The sequence below is a fragment of the Castanea sativa genome, chromosome 3 (assembly GCF_040712315.1).
Source record: "Castanea sativa cultivar Marrone di Chiusa Pesio chromosome 3, ASM4071231v1".
Lineage (NCBI taxonomy): Eukaryota > Viridiplantae > Streptophyta > Magnoliopsida > Fagales > Fagaceae > Castanea > Castanea sativa.
The window spans coordinates 27377973-27395861 of record NC_134015.1 but is presented as its reverse complement, the minus strand read 5'-3'; the positions used below and the strand labels follow the sequence as shown (position 1 = coordinate 27395861).

General features: G+C 33.1%; 1 protein-coding gene across 1 annotated transcript; it reads right to left on the bottom strand.

Annotated features, from left to right (window-relative positions):
- Positions 1 to 3600: 3600 nt before the first annotated feature.
- LOC142627353 (uncharacterized) lies at positions 3601 to 10200 on the bottom strand. The gene is made up of 7 exons (XM_075801198.1): positions 9904 to 10200; positions 9687 to 9733; positions 9063 to 9207; positions 8763 to 8946; positions 6364 to 6493; positions 3982 to 4158; positions 3601 to 3890 (listed from the first exon to the last, which is right to left on the bottom strand). Exons 1-7 carry the CDS (start codon positions 10100 to 10102, stop codon positions 3732 to 3734), a joined length of 1041 nt encoding a protein of 346 aa, XP_075657313.1. The 5' UTR covers positions 10103 to 10200; the 3' UTR covers positions 3601 to 3731.
- Between the last annotated feature and the right edge of the window lie 7689 nt (positions 10201 to 17889).

The window sequence follows — 17889 nt, the reverse complement described above, 5'->3', positions numbered from 1 at the left end:
TTTTCAACTTGCTTCTTGGACAGACTTGCATGGCTTTAACACTTGATCTTGAAACCTTGTTTCTTGAAGTATTAAAAACATCCTAGATCTACCCAAATACAAGCAAAGTGCGTTTTGTCAAAGGATTAGCTAATTATATAAAAGAACGACATATGTTCTTAACAAGTGAACCACATATGTCCTAACAGTTGTCACTATGGGTATGCTTATATAGAGCATCATATGCATGTAAGAATTTTGATTGATAATCAGTAAGTAATTAAATATGTTAGTCCTTAAATTCTAAGGGTCCTTTAAGTTCTTTCTATATGGTTATGAAGGCTTTAGTATTTAGGCTTGCTTCTCCTGACTCTAGCGAAGTAGCAAATTTTTTAACAGACTTGATTTATTTTTCGCCTTGTGGCCAAGGACTCAATCAAATATGACAAAATCAACTTGATTTTATCTATTGCTGTACCAACCATGGTATGGGTTCAGGGAATTTAGTTGTAATTGAGAATCTATAAATTCAATTTTTATTTTAAGATTGTAATTCAATTCTGGCAAATTGAGTAAAAGTTCTTTAACATTTTAATTAGTCAAATCGGTTTGAAATATGTAGAGAGAGCGATCAAAAACTATTTTGCTGAATTTTCTATATACAGATAGTAGCATGATAATTTGAAGGAATTATTTTATTCTCTTTTCAAATTTCATTTTAAAAAGATGAATAATCAAAGTACGGTTAAGTGTCAAGACTCTTTGTTACGGAAGATAGAGGAGGTAATTGTTGAGTAAGAAGGTGAGCATAGAGCACAAAATGGAAGCTTGAAAAGGAGGGGGGACGAGTTTCAATAGCTTGAAAATGTGGGACTTTTCAAATGAAAGGGAATTAAAAATTTGGACTTTTAATTAATTGAAATGAATTCTTTTAAGGACTAATCAAAATTTTATGGATTAAATCCTAAGTTCTAAGAATGCATCTTGATCATTAAAACTTGATATGACTCGATCATTTGATTTGGTGGTTCAATTTTTCCATTCACCATGTCATGAGCTCCTATGTATTTTGGAACTTAGTTTTCTCTTATCTAATTTCAAACAACGTTTCTATTCTTTCAAGGTTACAATTTTCATTTTGTCCTCGATTTATGAGTCGACCTCTAGTTGCAAAATGAGATGTAAACTGATATACTCCAAATTTCATGATAAAGTTGTACTCCTAGGTGAAGTTACAAAGATGCCAATAATGCACTACTCCTTTCTACAACGAGTAACTTGGAATTAGGTTAGCCTTAGACACCCTAAATAGCACCATAAAAAAAAAGGGAGTAAACTACTTATTTGGTTCCTAACTTTTACGTCATACGTCAATTTGGTCTCTGACCTTTCAAATGTGTCAATTTGGTCCTTAACCTTTTAGTATTGTGTCAAAATAGTCCCTACTGTTAGATGATAGATGGAAAATGCTTATGTGGCTAATGGCCCAAATAATTTTTTTTTATGCCACATCAAATGACATGTGTAATGCCACATGGAACAAAAAAAAAATTAAAAAAAAAATTGGTCATAAGAATTTACTTTAAAAGTTAAAATTGTAAAATAAAGTAAAGAAAATCATTTAAATCCTAGACACCCTTCAAACCCAAACCGATGGAAACCCTTCTCCTCAGCCACTTTTCAAACCCCAAGAAAACCATTACAGTGCAGTTGAGACTATGGTAGCAAATAAAGCCGTACATATAGCATGGGCAACAGGTGCAAGAAAGTAAGAATTTGTTTGAGGAGATGAGGATGGAGGCTCAAGTTAGCCATGCCTCTATCACCACACCCAATTACACCGTTGCCCTATTTTCACTCCCATATTTCAATTGTGTACTCCACGTTGTCATTGTCTTTACAGCTTTCATTGGACTTAATGTGTTTTCTCTGTTGGGATGTTAATTGGATTGAGCATCAACGACTAGCTAGTAGTTCCCTTGCTTTGTTGCCCAAAACAAAGGATGAAATTGGTGGTGAAATTGCATATTTTAAATTTGAGTCATTTTCCTAGTGGATCAATAAGTAAGAATGTTTTTCTTGGTTTGAAAAGTGGTGTAGGAGATGGGTTGTCGTTGGTCTTGATTTGAAGAGTGTTTTGGGTTCAAATGATTTTCTGTTTGGATGTTGAGAAAATGACGAGAATATTCTAGAATGATTTTACATTATTTTATATTTTTAATTTTTAAATTTTATAGCACATTGTAATTTAATATATTTTATATTTCAACAAATTCTTAATTTTATTTTTTATTCCATGTGGCATTACATGTCATCTGATGTAACATAAAAATGATTTTTTACTTGGGCCGTTAGCCACATCAGCATTTTTCATCCATCATTTAATAGCAGAGACTATTTTGACACAATACTAAAAGATTATGGACTAAATCGACACATTTGAAAGGTCAATGACCAAAATGACATATTGCGTAAAAGTTAGGGACTAAATACGTAGTTTACCCTGAAAACTAACAGAAATAAACTTCAAAGGATTGACTTGGTACCCCCCAAATTTTGTTCTTAAATTTAATACCTTTGAGTTGTGCCAAAATCAAGATAGTACACTCACTATTTCAAAATCAACATTACAACACAATGTTCGGATTTATTGATGTCTACTAAGAAAGAGTTTAACATAGGAAATTCAAGATTCTTATTGTCAATTTTCATGGTTAAGGGATATTTTCAATGTTGTGGGTATATGGATTATTTTTAGATATTTTAAGGGTATTTCAATCATTTTAGAGATTTGTAGGATGTTTTTGTTCATTTTAGAGATTTTTACAGGGGATATTTTTCTCATTTTGAAAGTTTCAAGGATAATTTGATGATTTTGAACAATTTTGGAGAATTTTGATCATTCTTAAAATATTAGGAATACTTCTATCAAAGCTTTCTAGGGATTTTAGCTATTTTAGAGATTTCATGCGTATGTTAGTCATTTTAAAAGTTTCATGTAAAATTTGGTCATTTGAAAATTTTAGTGGCACTCTATAGGCTTTGAGGGTAGTTTGACCATTTTTGAGATTTTGAGAATATGTATGTCATTTTGAATGTTTATGTTCTTTTAAGACTAAGGGGGTGTTTGGTTCCTGCATTTAAAAACATGTATTTTGTTATTTGAAAATATGTGTAAAAATACGTGTGAGTAAAAAAGTATGTAAAAATATGTATAATATTATTTAAAAACATGTGTTTTTTTTTTTGAAATGGTGTATCAAACAAAGCCTAAAACTTTTCACTTTTCAAGGCCAGATACAGTACTTTCTTGGTCAACATAAATGTTTTATTTTGACTAAGTTTTTCAGCTACCCCAAATGCCTAAAAAATGAGAAAAACAGTATAAAAAAATGCTTTACACCAAAACAAGCAGGGCCTCAGCCCCAAATATGGCATTTTTCCTCGTCAATGTGGAAAATAATTTCTGTTTGACCAATTTTTTCAAACACCCCAAAGATTCGAAAATGAGGAAAACATTTTTTGGAAATTCTTTTATGCCGAAACAAACAGTGTCTTTACTATAATAAGTATGCTATATGACCCAGCATATGAGAGAGAGAGATGATTAACAGTAAGAAATCAAAACAACAATGGTAAAAACAATGATCATTACATCGAGAGCCAAATTTTTTATTTTGATCCAAGTTAGTTTAATTTTTCTTTTCAAAAGCACATGTAAGAATATTCTAAACCACATGATCCATTCCTTTCTAATGCTTTCCACCCTTTGCTTTGGAGTCAGAAACCAGAGCCTTGATGCAGAGACGTGGCTTGGTACTAACCATATTTTGCGGCAAAACTGAGACAGCAACCACCAATGACCCATTGGGTACTCCAGAAAGCGGAAGCAGCTCAACAAGAACAGAAAACTGTATGGTGATGAAGTTGGGACAAGCACAAATAAGTCAGGAGAATGTAAAATGTTTGTGAACAAGTGAGAAATGATAACAGTTTTTTTACCTCTGGAGATTTGAGGTCTACAACTGAATCTGATACAGCACTTTTTACTGCAGCAGCCACAACGCCAAAGCATTTGTTACGGTCCAACAAAGCAAACTTATCAGAACCATTTAAAGTATCTTTCACAATCTTCAACTCTGTCTCCTCTATTCCTCTTCTGTTATAACCAACTGCAAACTATAACATACAGATTTAATTCATGTGACAAAAGTATTGGCTGCTAAGGCTTTTTATGCTTTCTTTTCCTCTGAGGGGAAAAAAAAGGCATAAAGAACATTAAAAAAAAAAAAAAAAAAATTCCAGTTGCTAATTTTATCTGGCATCATGTAACTCAACATTTGCAATTTGCTGACTCAATATAACTTAATCCTGATGCAAAGAAAGTTGATAACTTTTACAAACACCTGAGAATGGAAAAAGGAACGCTAAAGGGAAGTCTAGGTATCCATAAGCTAGCTTCTGGGATGAATCTTGTTTCTTTAAGTAGCTTATGCCTTAAACTCATTATTATAATTTTTTTTTATAAAAGTTTTTATGTAATAAGGCATCTGACTTTTAATTTTAATTTTTAAAATAAAAGTAAAAAGGCAAAGCCCAAGTACTCAGGAAGTATGGAAGAGCAACTTCACAGATTAAAAAGATCAAGGAACTCTAGAAAAGAACAATCAACATCCCCAATGCTCTGCAGAGCAGGGAAATTCCAATTCCTGCAAACGATCTAGGGTTGTGCTCCCTTCAAATACATCATATCAAACATAAAGATGCATCTGAGCTTTGATTGCATTTGAAAGCACATCTCCAACATGCTAGGAGATCTTTTGCTGAAAGACACATGACCCAAGAGACACCAAATAAAGAGAAAACCAAAGACCAAAGATCCCTAGCAACAGAAAAATGAAGGAAAAGATGAGCAACATTCTCCCCATCTACTTTGGAGATACCATACCAATTAAAAATGATGATCTAGCCCTTTTGAAGGTTACCTATGGTAAGAATATTACCCTGAGCATCAGTCCAAGCAAAAAAAGAAACTTTCCTAGGGACTTTAGTCTTCAAAATCACTTGCCAAGGAAAAACCTCCCTAAGACCACCACTCAAAGCCTTATAGTAAGATTTCAAGTCAAATATATGATTCTTAAATAAAGACGAGCACATTTCATTTAAACCACTTCCAGAACTGCAAGAAGCATAAAGAAGAGCACCAATGGATAGCATTGTTGAGTCTGTACATGTACTTGTCAAAAGAGGCTTGTTTGTTGGTTGCATTTTCTTATAGCTCAGAAAAAAGGATTCTGAGAAGTTCATCACCACACCCCACATAATGCCAGAAAAATATGTGACTGCTGACTAACATCTCCAACTAAGAATTTCACATATCATTTAGACCATTTCTGATGTGCTTCCATACACACACAGCTTGAGAACCCCTAACCTTAGCAGAAAACAATTGACCCACCAACTCTCTGTATTATTTAGCCCCCACAGATTTTCCCTTCTCCAAAGATTTTCCTTTTCCATGGCATATGATCAAAGCCATATCCATAAAAGAAATTGATTAACAATATCGAGCCTTTGAATTCCTAAAACCACCAGATTGATTAGGAGAGAAACTGTACTCAAATTCACCAAATGGAAAACTTCCTTTCATCCCCTAAACCGGGTCCATAAGAAATATCCCTTTGCAACTTCTCTAATTTTATAGCAACCCCTATAAGAATATGAAAGATAGACATAAAGTAGGTGGATAAACTTGAAAGACAGCTTTTGATCAAAGTGACATAACAACTTTCAAAAATACAATTTTTTCCACCCAACCAGCCTCCTTTCCATTTGCTTTACTACTATAACATCTCGAGTAGATCTAGTCTTAAAAGGTGAACCAAGGGGAAATCCCAGGTAAGTTATAGGAAAAGACCCCACACAGCAACCCAAAAACCTAACAAAGGTTCCTGACTTTTTAATTAGTCACGTGACCTTTAAATAAGCATGAAACTATTAGAACCATTAGCTTATATCAGAATTACTGGTTGCCGTCTTTGCTAGGGTAACATTCTATTGTTTTATTTAAGGGTTTGCTTAAGTTGTAAAAGCAGCTTTTTGAGAAAATTATTGAATGAAATTTCCCTTCTTAAATTCCTTTAATATAAACTTGATATCTTTTTTCTTTATTCCCCCTCAATAATTTCTAAGAAAGACAAACATAATTTGAATATTGATCCAAAAGAGTGGATTCAAACCTTGGAGTATGGTGAGTGAAAAGAAAGACAGGGTCAGTAGTTCCTTTGGTTTTAAGCAGATAAATAGTCATGCTTCACATTTACTTCATAATTTTCTCTATAAATTACTACAGAATCTGCACCGTTAATAGGTTTAAACCTTTACCTTTACAGGATGTGAAACTTTGTGCTTTTTATCATTCATGAACTGAAAAACAAGCTTTGATACAACTGTTTGCAGCTCCTTCTCATTCAAACTGCAAGTTTCTTGGATAGGAAAAATGCGGTGACACCAACTGCACCAAAGAAATGTATTTTTAGTAATAAAGACGAGATCATAACTAACCACAAAAATGAAAATCAGATAATAAGAATTGAATCATAACTTTAGTGGATTGCTCATGCAAAAAGGTAAATTTGGGGCATCAATAAATGACTACCTAAAAGAGGCGATAATGATAATTTCACCTGTGAAATATTAAATAATCTTTTTTTTTTAATTTTTAAATCCTCATCTTTCTGCACTAGCATGATAGTTCCAAATATATGAGTATGACACTTCCTTTTTGGATAAGTATACCCAATAAAAAATTCCAAATTCTGAGTATGACACTTCCTAATGGATTCCAATAAAGATTACTCCTTTTAAATTAATAAAATAAGATGTTGAACCTGAAAAACAATGTTCAATTGCCAAAGTTATTTGGTACTTGGTTTTTCCTTATTCAGTGTTATATTAGGTGATGCCTAGTATCCCATACATTTGATGGCCTGTGGCAAAGGTCTGTTTGGGGGTCAGAGGAGTCAACAGCTTGCTGCGGTCCTTCCTCTTTGGTGTGGCAATTGGAAGGAGAGGAATGATAGAGCATTTTAGAAGTCAAGATTTCTATTAGCAAGATAAAGAAGTTGCGGAAGATGCTTTTCTCTTTCATCTTTGATTCTCCACTGTTGTCGAATTTTTTTTTTTTCTTTTTGGATTTCATTGATACCTTTTTCTTTTTAGGATTCAAGTTCTCAGTTGCTCTCTTCTCTCTGTCCTTCCTTTGTATGCCTATCATACTAGGGCACCCCAACTTCTTTCTGGCTTTCTAGTTAATAATTTTAGTATTTTACTACTGATCCGGAAAAGAGGAAAAAGTAATTAGTTACCACATCTATGAGATATAAGCTAAAACAAGACTCTGAAACCTGGGGTAGAGCAGACAATATAACCTCTTGGATATTGGTACTATTCATTGAAGGATGAACCAGTTCCCCGAGTTGTCCTTAAGCCTCATCCCAGGTGCTAGCTTTAAATACTGGTCAAAATTAAATTTACTACCATGAATTAATTTACTGGTCCAAAAAATTATGTGTTGGACTTGGAACTAGCCTTTTTTTTGGATAGGTAAGAGAAGTTTTATTGATTAGAAAAGTACAATGTGTTTATGATAGTAAACCCACAACACTTGAAACGAATACAAAAAAATCAAAGAGAAGAGTTAACAGAAATTAAGAAATCAGACATGGAAATACAATTTGTAAAACCCCAAATACAAGACCACTCAAACAAAGTCCTAGCTAGCAAATACTTCAAAAGATCCACAGGTATCTCAATATCTTCAAACATACATGATTTGCGTTCCCACTATATTAACCACATAATACAAGCCAAAACCATGTTCCAAACATTTGAAAAAAAAAAATCCCCAATAAATTCCTCCATGCAAAAAGAAGAGAAGCATTTGTATTCGGCAATACCCATTAAACCCCAAACATCAGAAAAACTTCACTCCACAAAGCACGAGCAAACTTAAAATGAAGCAGAAGATGATCCACAGATTCCTCATCACAACAACATAAGCAACTCCAATTAACAAGGGGCAAGGCCCTCATAACAAGTTATCAATTGTGAGAATCCTACCCTAGCTGCTGTCCATAAAAAGAAAGACACCCTTTTAGGCTTCTGTACACACCAAATGTTCTTCTAAGGGAAAGAAATAGAAGGGGCGTCCAATAATGAATTATAAAAGGAACTCACATAAAAAACACCACTCTGAGTCAACTGCCAATTAAGAATATCATCACCCTCCCCCCTTGGCATTTTGTAGTAAATATGCTTGAAAAAAGTAAGTTCCATTTCCTACCTCCCCCTTCTGGTGCACTCAAGACCAAATCAGAAAAAAGAAACATTGAATTTTGCAGTTCTCATCCAATAATAGGTTGCAAAACTGAATGTCTTGCTGAATCGAAGGTACAACAGTTTTTTTAATAAGAAAAATAATCAATAAGAAAGAAGAAGAAACCCACTCATACTGTATATGTCAACAAAAAGTCATTGTAAATAAAAAATAAACAAAAATTAAACAAAAAGTCAAATAAAATAAGAATCAATGTATTTGCAAAGACTTTAGTCATATCTATGATTGATATTCATTTATAGGAGAATTTTTCATATGGTACTTAAAAAAACAAGGAAAAAGAGAAGATGCAAAGTTAATACCTGAAACAAATAACCAAAAAAAAAAATACGAAACACTCCCAACAAAAAAGAAAATTGAGAATGGGGCAAATAAGCGAACTTACAGAGGTGATTTGGAAATCCCAGATTCCACAGACTCCATAATATTTGATACAATACCAACAGTGTCAGCCAGAGTATTTCTAGGGAAAGTAAATAGAAGCAAACCGCTCCTTGTTAGCTTAACTAGTGAAAGAACATGACCTCTATCAAGATTTGTGTCTGGCATTACAGGAGACAGACAAGTACCTGTCAAAAGTTCATCAGCCATCATATATCTTTTTTGAATATGGGGATCCCTACACCTTACCAACGAACTAGTTGAAACCCCAAAAGAAATCAAGCCAAATTAATCAGTAAATTACCACTAGTTTTCCCAGAGTTATTGGAAGCAGTCTTGGTTTCCCCATCTTGGTCATCCTCTGGGCATATTTTCCTTCTCTTAGCAGCAGCATTATTATCCGGATTGTCCAAATTTCTGGAATCAGCATTACTACAAGACCCTACATACTGCCAGAAAATTTAAAACAACCAAAAGAAGTCAGCATTGACAACAATGGACAAAATTGTGGTAAAATTCTAGAACTGAAAATTGTTACTTGATGCAACTACACACACGCTACATCTCTACATTTGTCCAAAGCTTCTCTTGACCCAATAAAGAAGTAATATAAACTGATATCAGATATGTGGCATTAGAAAAATATAATGGTCTTAAAGAAAGACATGTAAAACCACACAAAATCAAATCAAATAAATGCAACATGTCTCACATTTCGATTTAAATGGGAATTGGATAAGCATAAGCAATGGTGGCAATGAAATTGCAGATAAGTAAGTCTTCTGCTACTATTAAACGAAGAAAAATAAATTTCAGGTAATTAAAATGCTGCTTACAACAAAGGAAAATGCTGGGTACATTGATTTTACACAGCAAAGTTTTTTTTTTTTGGGGTTCTTTAAAGTAAAATTTGAGAGAAAATCTTAACCTTATCTAGGATAGAAATTGCTTCCTTTGTGGCACTTTTCTCCCTCTCTGACAAACAAGGGAACAAAAAACAGTGATTTATTAAGTTATTTAAAATAAAAGAAGCAAATTTATAAGATGTAACTAAATATTAGTAACTAATACTGAGAGCAGAGGCATATTTTTGCAAAAAGAAATGGAAATTGAAAGTGGGTTTGTTTTGGTTTGCAAGTACAAACTGATAGTGCAGGTGATGAGGAAGCCAGAAACGGAGTGGTGGAGAAGCGAAGATGGGGCGTTGTAGTCATAGCGAGGAATACTGATCACTGCTGAGTGCTGCTCCCATGGACTCATCATCGTCTCCTTCTTCTTCTTCTTCTTCTTCTCTTCTTCTTCTTCATGATGATACGCTTTTTCAAATCCTTCTTCTTCCGCCATTCCAACCCGTGGAGTGGAGAGACCAGGCTATACTATTACTACCAACTATCTATGTTATGTTCTGTACCCCTCCGATGCAATCAAAAACCCCACTTTATGTTATAAAAAAAAAAAACCCACTTTATGTTTCCCAAAATTTAAAAAAAAAAGAAAAAGAAGGGTAATATCTTTTTTTTTTTTTCTCTGAGAATCTATTTTTGGGCAATATCATTTACATTATATTTCAATTTGGTTCATAACTTTTCAATTGTAGCAATTTGATTTCTAACATTTTAGTGTTGTGTCAATTTAGCCATTATTTTTTTTTTGAGTGAAATTGCTAACATGATAAATTGATAAAAAAAAAAAATAGTTTATTACCATATTAATGGAAACTAATTTTTATTTATTTATTTTGGTAATTTGCCACGCATTTTTCATTCAAGAAATTACAGTAGGTGTTAAATTGACGTGATATTGAAAGGTTAAAGATTAAATTGATACAATTGAAAGGTTGAAGACTAAATTGAAATATAATGTAAAAAATATGGACCAAATACTGAGTTTACCATTTATTTTTTATTTATATTTTTTAGTTAAGCCCATGTAATTAATTAAATAACTTAATGCCAGCCACACAAATTTTTTTACAAGAAATCCTATGTGATATAATAAACTGCTAGTGATGATTGAAAAAGTGAGGTCAATGGTGAGCGAATTGTTACCACAGATTTGTTATAAAATTATTGTGAATCCTACCAAAGTATAGTGGCAAGATGCTTTCACCTCTTGTATTTATGGTGAATCTTACCATGAGTTTAATTAGTAGAAAATGTGACAGCCTACGAAAGAGAGGGTATAATGTCATTGTAAGTAATTCAAGATTACTTACTAATTACTATTGAAAAAGTTACAACACAACTTAAATTTTACCACACCATTGATCTGCTAAAAATCAAAGTTCTAAGATGATTCCCAACCGTGGTAATGGTTGGGGATGTCCTTTTACCCAAGGGCAAGCGGGCACACTAACCACATCCTATTCTAGTAATTCCAACATACATTCAACCAATAGTGTACCGCTAAACACAAAGTACAAATTGATGAAGAGATCAATAATACTTATTTTTCAAACTTTAAAGATCAATTATGCTCATTTGAAACTTCAATGGTATAAAACGCTTGGTATGCAGACTTTAGGCACAAATAATGTATTTTGCCCAATAATCATTTAAACTTATAGTAAGATTTCACGTCAGATATATGATTCTTAAATAAAGACAAGCACATTTCATTTAAAAGAGCTGCAAGAAGCATAATGAAGGGCAGCAATGGATAGCATTGTTGTGTCTATACATGTACTTGTCAACAGAGGCTTGTTTGTTGGTTGCATTTTCTTATAGCTCAGGAAAAAAGGATTCTAAGGAGTTCATCACCACACCACACATACTAACAAAATAAAAAAGAATTTCACATTTCATTTAAACCATTTCTGATGTGCTTTCGTACACACACAGCTTGAGAACGCCTAACCTCAGCAGAAAACAATTTACCCACCAACTCTCCATATTATTTAACCCCCACAACCCTTCTCCAAATTAAGATTATCCCTTTCCATGGCATAGGATCAAAGCCATTTCCAAAAAAGAAATTGATTAAAAATATCGAACCTTTGAATCCCTAAACCACAGGATTGAATAGGAGAGAAACTGTACTCAAATTCACCAAATGGAAAACTTCCTTTCATGCCCTAAGCCAGGTCCATAAGAAATATCCCTTTGCAACTTCTATAATTTTCGAGCGACCCCTATAAGCATAGGAAGGATAGACATAAATTAGGTGGGTAAACTTGAAAGAGAGCTTTTGATCAAAGTGGCTTACCACCTTTCAAAAAATACAAATTTTCCACCCAACTAGCCTCCTTTCCATTTGATCTACTATAACATCTCAAGCAGATCTTAGCTAGTCTTAAAAGGTGAACCAAGGGGTATGTTATGGGAAGAGACGCCACACTGCAACCCAAAAACCCAGCTAAGGTTTCCACATACTGACTTTTAATTAGTCATGTGACTTTTCAAATAAGCAAGAAACTAATAGAACCATTAGCCTATATCAGAATTCGTGGTTGTGCGATTGCATGTTTGCTAGGGCAACATTCTATTGTTTTATTTAAGGATTTACTTAAGTTGTAACTTGTAACAGCGGCTTTTTGAGAAAATTATTCATTGAAATTTCCCTTCTTAAATTCTTTTAGAAATTTGATACCATCTTCCCCCACAATAATGTCTAAGAAAGACTAACATAATTTGAATATGGACCCAAAAGAGTGGATTCAAACCTTGGAATAGGATAAGTGCAAAGAAAGAAAGGGGTCGATATAGTTCCTTCGGTTTTAAGCAGATAATTAGCCATGCTTCACATTTACTGCATAATGTGCTCTATAAATTACTACAGTATCTGCACTGGTAATAGGTTTAAACTTTACCTTTACAGGATGTGAAACTTTGGGCTGTTTATTGTTCATGAACCGAAAAACAAGCTTTGATACAACTGTTTGCAGTTCCTTATCATTCAAATTGCAAGTTGCTTGAATAGGAAATATGCAGTGACACCAACTGCACCAAAAAATTCACTTTTAGCATTACATTAAGGGCAAGAGATCATAACTAACCGCAAAAATGAAAATCGGATAATAAGAATTGAATCATTACGTTAGTGGATTGCTCATGCAAAAAAGTAAATTAGAGGCATTTATAAATGACTACCTAAAAGTGCCATAATGAAAATTTCACCTGTGAAATAAATATATATTTTTTTAAAAATTATCTTTCTGCACTAGCATGATAGTTCCTAATTGATTCCACTGATTATGACACTTCCTAATAGATTTCAATAAAGATTGCTTCTTTTAAATTAATAAAATAAGATGTTGAACATGAATAACCATGCATGTTTAACTGCCAAATATCTTTAATTCTTGGTTTTTCCTTATTCAGTGTTATATCTTATATGGGTTGTGTTAACGGGCACCGTAAACAACACATTTTTGGTAATTTTTTGGGTAACTTTTTAGCTTTTGACAGTTTTTCAGTTTTTGACAATTTTTTTAATCTTTTTTGACAATTTTTTTAACAACTTTTTTCCTCTTTTTAAGTGAAACACAACAAAAAAAACCTTAACAAGCACCGTTCGGTATTTGTTAACATTTTAGAAGTCGAGCTTTCTATTAGAAGTCGAGCAATGACAGAGCTTTCCATATGCCTAGTACCCCATTTGTAAGGAGAGCAATGACAGAGCATTTAGAAGTCGAGCTTTCTATTAGCAAGATAAAGAAGTTGCTGAAGATGCTTTTCTCTTTCCTCTTTGGTGCCTCCTGAGCTGAGGCATATGCTTAGCTGTAAAAACTTACAATAATTAAATTCAAAGCAAAAGGTACTGCAAAGTTTAGGTTCCAGTTAGCTATTTTTAGGAGAACATCCCATAAGTTGAAAGTCTCAAAAAAAAAAAAAAAAAAAAAAGATTAAAGAAATAAATTGGGGTCAAAATGAGGGAATGAAAAATGCCCAGGTGAGCAGCCCTAAATTTATAATCGCTAGCAATGGTTATTAAAGATAAGTTTTTCATTATTTATCTTTGTACTTTGAGGTTATTTTGGATTCTTTTTTGGGCATTTGAATTTCCCTAACTTCTAGGCCTAAAATTTTTCCCCAATCACTGTCACTTACAAACTTCAATGACCCTTTTTCTGATAACACATAGACCTCAATGGCTTAGGGTCTGTTTAGATAGAACTTATTACTGAAAATTGAAAACTGAAAACTGAAAATACTGTAGCAAAATAATTTTAAAATGTGTGAATAGTACCACGGGACCTATTTTTAATGAAAAAGTTGCTGAAAAGTGAAATTTGTGGGTCCGTGAACAGTGCACGAATGCACTCTTCACAGAAGACTGGGTCAACAACTGCGGCTGAAAAAAAAAAAAAAAAAAAAAAAAAACTGAAAACGCAAACGCAGCATTTTTCAGTGGAATCCAAACGCCCTCTAATTAATTCCTCGCTTAAGCATTCTTTCCATCAATTGTGATTTAAAAAAATTTAAGGCTTATGTCTACTAATCAATTTTTCCTTCATAATATAAACATATTTCATATTCTGTACTGCAAATACGTTACTATTTACATGATTGAAATGTGGAAATTTAAAAATAAAATTATATGTTGGAACTAGCCTTGAAAATTTTAAAGTAAAATTAATGGTTCCATTGGATAAATTTCATCAATAGATAAAATTGTTGTCTAATACACTATTCAAGTCATTTAAACTACTTTCTCAAAAAAAAAAAAAAAAAAGTCATTTAAACTAAAGATTGAATTCCAAATCCAAATCATTAATGACATTGCCATGGGAGGCAGTGCAGAACAAATATAACGAATACATTCAAAATTGAAATCCATTAATTAAGAATGAGAAAATTGGATGCTGCAATATGGGCAAATGCACATAACAGATTTCCGAAAACAAAACAGTTGGTACATATGGAATCAAAATACCTTGCTTTAAGAAACACGCAAATTGAATGTCCTTGTACATTACAAATATTATTGTAGAGGATATACAAACCCAGCAATGTCAACATCAGTTCGAATGCGTTTGTAGTTCAAGTTTCCATAATTTACACAAAAAAAGTATTGTAATTGTAATGACCCTAAAAATTAAGAATTTCCTCATCTTTCTTTCTCTTTCACTTAATGATAATAATAATAATAATAATAATATCTTACCGATGAATAACCCACATCATTTGTAACTCCAACTCAAACAACACTTTAGAACTCTCTTTTTTTTGATAACCACAACACTTTAGAACTCAATAACAGAGAGACAGTGTACCCACATCATTCATCTTCAATACGGTTAGTACTAAAGTTGTTTCTTTACGACCTGTCGTTTTTACTGCTTAAACAATTTTCGCTTAACCATGCAGTCTATTTAATAAAACGGTGCTTCGTTGTCCCTTTAAAATAATAATTTTAATACAAACGGCGAGTCGTCCCTTGAGGATCCCATCCCATCCCATCCCATCCCACCGACTCTAGAAAATTTACAACGGTCACAAAACTAGACTAGAAGGGTTTTAGTTTAAATCCTTTTCCTTCGCCAAAAAGGATTAGGAAATTTTGTATTCATATTTTCACTAGGATTAGGAAATACTTCGTAGCTACAACCCACTATTGCTCTCTGCCTCTATATATTTTGCTAGTTTTTAACTCTTGATTCTCATAACAAAACATTGCTCTCTCGCTCTTGAGAAAACTAAAAAGCCATCACTGTTTTCTTTTAATCTCTGTGTTTTTAAGTATTCACTATTCTTTATAGTTATGGGTTTAACAGCAAGAAGAAGGGAAAGTTGTGAGATGAAGAAGAAGAAGATGAAAACAGATATTTCTTTGTTAGAGAACATGGGTATTCATGATATGGAGGGGCGCCATAGTATTGCTCCCAATTGGACTCCATTTGACGCGTTGGTTGAGGTCTCCTTCGTAGCCAGAAAAAAACTTCACAAGTTTCATAGGCTTTTCCAAGAAAAGTCTCTCAAGAAGCCAATCTCTGTGGAAGAAGAAATCCCTACTGTTGTGACTGTGCCTGTTCGAAACAAGCGATCAAGATTTGGAAGCCAGGATGATGATGATGATGATCAAGGCTGTCGTTTTGAATTGGAAAGCAAGAAAAACAAGCCAATCCTTGTGGAGCAAGAAAAAGCCTTCATGATCGCAACCACGGATGTACCTGTTTCAAAGAGAGTAAGATTGGGAGATCAAGATGAATGGCGTTTGGAAACCAAGAAAAAGAAGCAATCTTGGAAATCAAGATTACCAATCAAGACTAAAATTCCACCGGGTCCAAACCCACCACCTGATCTGCCTCAAGAGTTCCAGGATGCGATCGAAGCAATGGGTGGGCGTGACAAATTGTTGGTGATACAGAAAAAGCTTTTCAAGACTGACATAACTAAGGGTAATAATCGGTTTTCAATACCGTTGAGGCAAATAGTGAGGACTGATTTCTTGACTGAGGAAGAGAAAGAGAAGCTTGGAGCACGGAACGAAATACTAGTGCAATTCATTGATCCCATGCTTCAGATTGGTCATACTGTTTTGATTCAATGGGACATGCCTAAGGATACGGGCAACACGAGTTCAACCTATGCATTGAGATCCACTTGGAACAAAGTCCGGGAATCAAATGGTCTCAAGATAGATGATGTCGTGCAACTCTGGTCTTTCCGTGTGGACAAAGAAGCTTGCGATGATGATTCTTCTTCTAATACAAACAAAGGACGGCTCTGTTTTGCACTTGTGTTGGTTCAAAAAGCAAAGGATGAACAGTCAATGTCATGAAGCTTTATAGTGTTCAAATTTTGAAGTGGTTTTTTCCTAGATTTTTGTTAAGTATATTGTGTTTCTCTAGTTTGTTTGATCCATCCTCTAGGATGGTGTTTATGAATAGGTTGTGTCTGTCAGATATGGTGGCTCATAAATTGTGACCATTAATTAAAACTGTCTTCTTTTATTTTATTTTTCCTGAATATAAATCCGTCTTCTTTAAGTTGTCACTATGGGTATGCTTATATAGCATCATATGCATGTAACAATTTTTGTCTGATGAGCAGTATATATGTTAATCCTTTAATTCTAAGGCTCCTTTAAGTTCTTACTATTTAGGATTTAGGCTTGCTTCTTCCTACTCCAGCAATGTAGCAAATCTTTTAACTGACTTGATTTTTTTTTTTTTTTGGCCAAGGATTCAATCAAATATGACAGAGTCAACTTGTTTTTTCAGTTTATCTATTGTTGTACCAATGAAGGTTTAAGGAATTTAGGGTTTTTTTTTTTTTTTTTGCGATTCTTTAAATTCAATTTTTATGTCAAGGTTGTAATTCAATTCTTTTAGTGGCAAATTGCGTAAGCGCTTGTTAACATTTTACTCAAACGAGTTTGAAATATGTAGAGAGAGATCAAAAACTATATTGCAGGATTTTCTTTATACAGACTGAAGCATGATAATTTGAAGGAATTATTTTTCTTTTCTTTTTGGTTTCATATTAAAAAGATGAATAATCAAAGTATGGATATGTCTAATATCTATAATAAGACTAAGTGAGTCTATTTGTGAAAAGCGTAAATTGTTATATTGAAATACCTAAAAGCAAATGGCTTCTCTAAGAAGTTATTATATTCTTAAAACGTTTTTCCAACATTTCTTTTCCTTGATACAAACAGCATGAAAATGTGTACAACTTAATTTTGAATTTTATGTGGTCATTTGTATTAGTTAACCTATCATTGTTTATCCTAATATTATATATGAAATTTTAATGATGTATTTTGACCATATATATTGCTTCAGTTTAATTCTAGAAAATAAAATAGAGTTCAAATGTTAATCTGATCCTCATTTGTGTTCAAAGCTGAACCCTATTTGGTACATCAATCAAATTTGATCAATTGGTTTTGATCCCTTCTGTCCATTCTCAGTGAACAACAAAAAAGTTTAAGGGGTTTTATTAGTTTTTACTCGAAAAACATGTTTATAAAACTAGCTTTAAGACTTGGAAAATTTTAAGACATTTTGAAATTTACTTTTGAAAACAAACTCCAATTTGAAATCAATTTTCCTCTTAAAAAATAGATTTGAAAAACTATTTGGAAAGTTGCCTTTGAATCAAGCCTAAAGATTGTTGGGATTTGTAATACTAGCTAAAGAGCTAGCATGCAAAGCCGTATTCAACTAAGAAAAAATTCATTTA

Excerpts from the sequence above, each read along its gene's own strand:
- LOC142627353 (XM_075801198.1), bottom strand. The coding sequence starts at position 10,102 with ATGGCGGAAGAAGAAGGATTTGAAAAAGCGTATCATCATGAAGAAGAA. Across the intron at positions 8,947-9,062 it reads TAACTCTGGGAAAACTAGTG|GTACTTGTCTGTCTCCTGTA; the intron begins GTAATTTACTGA and ends AACTTTTGACAG. Across the intron at positions 6,494-8,762 it reads GGGATTTCCAAATCACCTCT|TTGGTGTCACCGCATTTTTC; the intron begins GTAAGTTCGCTT and ends TCTTTGGTGCAG.